General features: G+C 37.7%; 1 protein-coding gene across 1 annotated transcript; it reads left to right on the top strand.

The window, feature by feature from the left end:
- Positions 1–4,669: 4,669 nt before the first annotated feature.
- Positions 4,670–6,837, top strand: LOC140246767 (uncharacterized). Its single transcript, XM_072326104.1, has 3 exons — positions 4,670–5,148; positions 5,610–5,721; positions 6,406–6,837. Exons 1-3 carry the CDS (start codon positions 4,670–4,672, stop codon positions 6,835–6,837), a joined length of 1,023 nt encoding a protein of 340 aa, XP_072182205.1.
- The last annotated feature ends 1,417 nt before the right edge of the window (positions 6,838–8,254 follow it).

Here is an 8,254-nt window from a genome sequence, read left to right as displayed (position 1 = left end):
ATTAACGTCAAACTCCCTATTTTAAAAGATGCTGGTAACTCAACTTTCCACATTCATTGAGAAATCATTTACCTATATAGGCCTATTTGTCAAGAATTGTTTTTGTTTATGATGACCACTACTTTGCATTTCACCTTCAGGTGTATTTACTTTACTTCTAAAGGAAAAGCTTGATTGAAGGGGAAATTCAGCCCAAATGTAAGTTAGTCGCTGATAAGAAAGAATAAAATCTTATGGGTTCAACAAAAATGAGTAAGCTATGACATATTGAAGTTTCGCTAGTTTTTCAGAAAACAGTTTTTGAACGGTCATTATGAATCTGCAAATGGCAAAGTGAGCGTGTCATCCCCTCACAATGTGCCATAACAGTTGTACATAACATTTTGAAATTTCCAGTTTTCCATTCAAACATAATATTCCCCAGGCTTAAATCCGAGTAAAACTGATCACTAATTCTGAAGGTAATCAACCAGGAATACCATCATGTTTCAGATTTCAATGCCAGCTGGAAACATTGAATTTTCGTTATTTTTTTGTACACGACCATGGAAAAATGTGAGGTTATGACATATTAAGCTCACTCATTTGCAGATTCTTATCCACTGTACAAGAACTTGTTTGCAGAAATTAGCAAAAATTCAAAAAGATATTTAAGTAAGGGTGCAATTAAGCATAATTAAGGGTGCAAGTGTGCCCTGCATGTGTGCTGCTACTGTTTCAAATTGGGTGCAAATTTGAGCCTTTATTTCTCAGCATGTAAGCCTCAAATTTCACAGGCTCAAATGCAAACGTAGTGATGTGCATTAAAAACAGACTCCGCATTTTAACATTGAACTGAATTTCTCCTCCATTTGGCATTCAATATCCTCAATCAGTGCATGGTACCGACGGTGCCGCTTGCTACCTGAATCCAGGGTTGGGGTAGTCATTACTTTGTAAACGGATGGCTCCTCAAAGATGTCCGTCCAGTCTTACCAGTAACATTGCATGGTCTGGAACTTGTAGGCTCCATAAATATGACTGAGACTAAAGATCCTGAACAGGAAGAAATTCTAATATTTGGAGCGTTTAAAATCCATCCGGTCTTCCAATCTTGCTGTACGAAAAAAAAAAAAAAAATAGAGTTAAAATGATATTGAAATTAACTTGCCATGCACTTGAAGAACAATGTACCCACAAATGAACGTCTCTGATCAAAATTATAAAATCAGCATTGTTTTTAGATTGCGCAAATTACCTAGAACAGTGTATGTATACGAGGGTCATCTACCGTGGAATAATGAAAGGTCTGCTCCTTATTGTAGTAGTTAAAAATACTTTAAACGTCCCGTATAACGTCCCTGACGTAACATCTTTGCTTATCAGTACTTAATGGGTTTGATTTTCACAAGATAATTGGCATTATATTTGAATTGAGGAACCTATGTGCTACAAACCTAGGCACTAATTCGCCATGATGGGTCATTAATGTTGGTTTGAGAACAGATCCTATTTGTTCAGAGAACGTCCCTGACTTAAACCTGTTTTTCTTATATTTCTGCTTCTCTCACAAAAAAAAATACATCATTTAAAGTGACTACTACGTTCTAATTATAAATTATTGACCCATTACTAGTCATAAAACATAGTGACTGTCCAGACAATGTGTTTACACCTGAAGAGTTTGTTCGCAAAAACCGATAAGTCCATATTTGCCAAATGGAGATATTTGCGATTAAAGGTCAAGAAAAATAAAGAGAATAAAAAGAAATGTTTTGCTTCTTTTGACCATAACTTCAAAAATGTACCTTTATATGTAATGACCAATATATCATTTAAAAGGTATTATTTTGTACTTTATGACAAAGACCGTACTTAAAAATCTTCAAAAATGGACTTATCGGTTTTTGCGAACAAACTCTTCACTTGCTCAATCAACAGAAAACCTTAAATTTGAAACTCTTCAACATATTTTCAACATCTTTCAAGAAGCTTCATTTTTCGTAATATTTTACCACGCCTGTGTAAACTTTGTTCTACTTGTTCCTATAATACTAACAGCATCCATCCAGAGCTAATTTTACTTTAAAGGGAAGGTAAACCCAAAAAGCAATGTGGATTGAGTGAAAGCAGCAACATTAGTAGAACACATCAGTGAAAGTTTGAGGAAAATCGGACAATCAATGCAAAAGTTGTGAATTTTTAAAGTTTTGGTGTTGAAACCGCTGGATGAGGAGACTACTAGAGGATATGACGTATGAGTGGACAACAATACAAAGAAAATATAAAGGAACTTCAACAAAAATTCACTTTTCTAGAATTATGAAAGAGCAATGGACCAACCTCTTTCAGAAAGCAGGGGGAATAATTGCTACCCCTAACATATGTCAATATCAAGTTGATGGAATTAGTAATTTTCATGAAAAATGGATTTTTGTAGAATTTTCTTTATATTTTCTTGGTATTGTTGTCCACTCATACGTCATAACCTCTAGTAGTCTCCTCGTCCAGCGGTTCCAACACCAAAACTCTAAAAATCCATAACTTTTGCATCGATTGTCCGATTTTCTTCAAACTTTCACTGATGTGTTCTACTAACGTTGCTGCTTTCACTCAATCCACATTGCTCTTGGGGTTTATCTTCCCTTTAATGTTCTCATAATTTCTATAGTGGATGTCTTTGTTTCATGAAACAGTAACTATCAGAGACGTTTTTCATTTCGTTCAGAGACATGCGATTTTTGATCTTCATGCAGATTCTTACATATTTACTGTCTATCCTTATTTAATTTACCTCTAATCCAAAGATTGAAATACATAATATCACAAATAATACTGATTGGCAAATCTACTGAATAATAGCTCTTATAAATCGGCACAGACACCAGAAAGTTTTTGTAATTACTCACATTTTCAGGATTTATGGGCATTTCTGTCGTTGAATTGTGCCGACTCGATTCCAGGATAGCTCGTCAGTGCGTAAAATAAGCACGCAAATAAAGTATCATGCAGTGCGTAAGTGTCAGATGAGGGAATATCCCTTCAGAGATTTTCAATCAGGGACATTCGTTTTGATCAGAGACATTCGCCAATTCGGATTTTCATCCAAAACTAATTTTTGTGGACAGTATGCTACTGAAGTTGCCAATCATCATAGTCGCCTGGCTCACACAGACGTACTGATTACCAGTTTTTATCTCAAGCATAATCCACTTTCATGAATGACACCATCAACCAATTGAACATCTCTGATGGTTATTCAGTATAATTTTCTTTAATGAGCCACCACGCGATCATTTCATACAGCTCACTCAAGTTTTGATGGAATGGTAGTATGGATAAGACGCTAAATAGATATGGCCTTACATGTTTTCATATTCATCCTGAATGTTTTGCGTCAAGGAAAAGATAATTCATTCAGAGACGTTCTTTTACAGACATGAGGGAATTCAAAAGTTCCTGATAAGATAAGTAATACACACGTTCGTGGCAGAAGTACTTGATTAACCAGATGAAGTGTGTGGGCTTACAAGAAAAAACAAAGCTGTAGAATTGGATTAGAACAAAAATTACGACGTGTGATTCTGGGATTTTTTCATAAAATATGCATATTTGTCAATTTTTTCAGCTTTAAGGCATTTTTTTCAAGGAAATGCAGTAACAACAATAAAAAGTATATATTTTCTGAAAGGCACAACCCTCCCCTACCACACGATACCTAACACTATGAAAAACACCCCCAGGTGACAATTTTACAAGGGTTTGAATATCGCAAAGCCCGAAAACGGCCAATTGTACATCGTTCAAAGTTTTCACCCATATACAAAAATAAGCAGACAAGTTTGGGAGTAAGTTTACAGAATATGTATAAAACATGCTAAAAAAGATTATTTGCAGAAAAGTTGTGACAGAGCAAAGGCATGCACTAATGAAATTGCACTGTAAACACAGAGGACTATATAAGAATAAATTTTATTTCCAAAATTTGCAACAAATCTCGCCAGTCGCTATGGTTTATAGTGCAATTAATACCCCTTTCAGGTAATCGCGGTTCAATTATATCCGCATCCAAATAATGCGGATGAAGTAGTCAAAATCGCGTTCATATATCCCATGAAGTGCGCACTACTTTTACGAGCACCCGTTCATATAATGGTGCGAAGGACGGAGTTATTTGTCATGGTTACGGCGCACGCCTCTATAATGACGTAATGTTTCCGGTGAATATCCTCAAGCGCGCGCTCGCGAGGGGCTTGGGGAGAATCTCGCGCGAAATTTGAGGTATCGTACGAGCAAGTCTATGCCGCTGCAGCAGTACGTACACTTCGTACACGTACATTATTGTGTTTCAATCGAGACTTGTACGTTGTGCTAATCTTATCCATCATGAATTCCAACGATATTTTTTTTATTGATTGCGGTCATTGCTCTTGTCATCATTCATTTACGGATCACAACAGTTAGGCTGTTGAACAATGTAGAGAGATCGTATCAGAAGCGACTGAGGAGAAAAAGGACGCAATTCTACCAGCAATTTAAAAGAAGGAATCATCGACATCGTCGCTTCCAGTTCCAACGACGCAGATGGGGGCTCGTTGCCGTCTACACCGCAGCAGCAGCACTCAATGGTATGAGCTGCAATCGAGAGATATGGAGAAGACGGCATGAAAATCTCCTGTGGATTGACGACATGCCGAACTTCGATGACCAGGAGTGGCGAAAACACCTGAGAATGTCTCGAGAAACTTGTGAATATATTGCCGGGGAGTTGAGACCCTTGTTAGAGAGAAATAACCCGCGAGGACAACCTTTGAGAATCCCGTACAAAAAGCGACTGGCTGTGGTTTTATGGTGGTTGGCTACGCCCACGGAGTACCGCTCATTAGCCACCCTATTCGGGATCGGCATCTCCACTCTTTGTACCCTGACAAGAGAGGTGTGCCATGCCATTAAAGAAACATTGTTTCACAGGTACATTACGCTGCCATCCGGACAGCGTCTTGATGAGACAATAGATGGATTTCAGAGAAGGGGATTCCCCCAGTGTGCCGGGGCGATCGACGGCACACACCTCCCTATCCTTGCCCCTCGAGACAGCCTCGCCGACTACCACAATAGAAAAGGATGGCATTCCATCATCCTTCAAGCAGTGGTCGACCATAATTATTGGTAAATTTGATTGCTCTTAATTATTGGTAGGCTTTGTCATTGCAATTAGACCTAGATCTTGACTCTACAGATTGTACAGTAGACTCAAGTCTCTAGATATAAATCCACCATAAATTGTAGACTTTAGTAGGACAAAAAACGAGGCAGCTAGAACCCGGGGCTATAATAATAATAAATAGATAAATATATAAATACAATAAAAAATAGATAGATAAATAATAAATAAAAAAGTGTGTGTAGATCTACTTTTTATTAAGATCTACTTTACTACATACTACTAGATTAGTAGTAGATGTAGTTTGTGCAAATACTTATCATACAATCCTTGAAGGCTTGATTTTAAGTGGTGCCTGTGAGATTTGCAAATTTCCATGGGCTATGGCAGAGATATGATTAGGGACCACCCGGTTCCTATGGGTTAAAATGCATTGAATTTTTGTTTTCATCAATTCATCTTTCAGTTTCACTGATGTGTATGTCGGATGGCCGTGCCGCACCCATGATGCTCGGGTTTTGGCAAACTCTGACATCTTTCACAAGGCAGAAAATGCTGGGCAGCTATCTCCACGTGAGGTAAGAATATATGCTAGACTCTACATTAAATTCAATTCAATTCAGTTTATCGATTTCATAAAATTCAGTAGTATGTACATCGAGATATGACAGGGAGTTCGCAAGGAAAGCCAAAGGCTTGGATGAAATGCGACCCACTTCCATAAAAATACAACATGGAAAAAAAAACAAATTGAAATTTATACAATCAATTAAATTAAAGAGTCGAATAAAACGAACGGTTTTAAAAAATGAAAGGAAAAAGAAAAGAGAGACGAAGATGGAGTGGTAAGTTTTGTGGCAAACTAGTAAGCGTTAAAAATTGTCGTTTATACATAGACTTAAAAGCACTTTTTGTGTTTGTATTCTTTAAGAAAGGATCAAGAGCATTCCATAGTTTTGCACCTTTATAAATTATAGAGCTATTTTGTTTTTATGTCCAAGCGAGAAAATGGCAAGATAATGCATTTATTTCTTTTCTACATATAACTCAACCTACTAAAAAAAAAAATACTATTTTATAAAAAAAGTAAAATTAAAAACATTTAATGCATCAATAATTTTCATTTTAATAAGCATTGGAGTTAACATAAAAATTTAGTTTTTAGTCATTGCCAAAATACAAATCTGTGTGCTATAGTTTAGCTGAAATGCTCTGATAAAAAAAAAATATATATATTTGTATATTAAAATCATTTGTTACAGAACAATCGACTGATGAATGAAATAGAGGTACCTGTCGTCATCATCGGGGACCCCGCCTATCCCTTGAAGAGATGGCTGATGAAGGCATACCCGAACACGGGCCGTCTTACGCCAAACCAGGAAAACTTCAATTTCAGGCTGAGTTCAGCAAGGATGGTTGTTGAAAACGCGTTTGGTCGGCTGAAGGGGAGGTGGAGGCGCCTCCTTAAGCGGAATGACTGCGACACCGCGTTTGCTTCAGAAGTTGCCGCAGTCTGTTGTGTATTGCACAACATCTGCGAAGTCTACAGAGAGGCATACTATCCAGAGTGGGATGAGATGAGAGAGGAGGAAATGAGACGGCGAGATCAGCCAGGACAGAATGCCGATCAGAGACCGGGACAAGATGCAGATGCCGGTGCCATCCGCAATGCCATCATGCTTTCCCTCTAACTTGATCAATTACCTTTCTTGTATCTAGGGCTACGTATATGAACAGTGGTATGAGATGAGAGAGGACAAAATGAGACGGCGAGATCAGCCAGGACAGAATGCCGATCAGAGACCCCGGACAATATGCAGATGCCGGTGCCATCCGCAATGCCATCATGCTATCCCTCTAACTTGATCAATTACCTTTATTGTATCTAGGGCTACATATATGAACAGTGGTATGAGATCCAGAGTGGGATGAGATGAGAGAGGACAAAATGAGACGGCGAGATCAGCCAGGACAGAATGCCGATCAGAGACCCCGGACAATATGCAGATGCCGGTGCCATCCGCAATGCCATCATGCTATCCCTCTAACTTGATCAATTACCTTTATTGTATCTAGGGCTACATATATGAACAGTGGTATGAGATCCAGAGTGGGATGAGATGAGAGAGGACAAAATGAGACGGCGAGATCAGCCAGGACAGAATGCCGATCAGAGACCCCGGACAATATGCAGATGCTGGTGCCATCCGCAATGCCATCATGCTTTCCCTCTAACTTGATCAGTTACCTTTCTTGTATCTAGGGCTACAGTTAAATGAACAGTGTATGAGATCTGTAATTACATGCATCAACCATTAATCCCAACCACCTCATTTGTTTAAGTATTTTTCTTCAGCTTGCAATTGTATTTCTCATACAAGTTTCATACATTTCAAATAAAGGTCTAATATTTTGCATTTGGAAATCATGTTCACAAGACAATATGGGCATTTAGCAAATTTCGGAATTATGCAGAGTTAATTAATAATGCATGTAAAAAAACTAAACACAAATCATTTTACTCAACAGTGAAGTTCATATCATTTTTGTGAAGGTTTGATCAAGTTCACTCTTTTTCCAAAAAGTTACAAAATAGTGTACCGGAAATTTGGTTTAAAGTATAGTTTTGGTAATCCATAAAAATGTTTTTGCTTTATGAGCTGTAACCGCCCTGTGAATTATTTCCCCAAATTTATCAAATTTTAGAAATATTATCAAAAATGTAAAATCTCGGGGTCCCCCCCCCAGACTTTTACCATATCATTGTGTATATACAGCTGTAGCTCCCTCTAGTGTTTGTTCATTTAAAGGGAATGTAAACCCAAAGAAAAATGTGGATTGAGTAAAAGCATTAACATTAGTAGAACACATCAGTGAAAGTTTGAGGAAAATCGGACGATCGATGCAAAAGTTATGAATTTTTAAAGTTTTGGTGTTGGAACCGCTGGATGAGGAGACTACTAGAGGTTATGACGTATGAGTGGACAACGATATAAAGAAAATATAAAAGGAATTCCACAAAAATTTACTTTTCTAGCAAAATGAAAGAGTACTTGACAAACAGCTTTCAGAAAGCAGGGGGAATAATTGCTACCCCTAACATATCTC

Source organism: Diadema setosum, chromosome 3 (assembly GCF_964275005.1).
Source record: "Diadema setosum chromosome 3, eeDiaSeto1, whole genome shotgun sequence".
Classification (NCBI taxonomy): Eukaryota; Metazoa; Echinodermata; class Echinoidea; order Diadematoida; family Diadematidae; genus Diadema; species Diadema setosum.
This window is presented reverse-complemented; position numbering and strand designations above follow the sequence as displayed.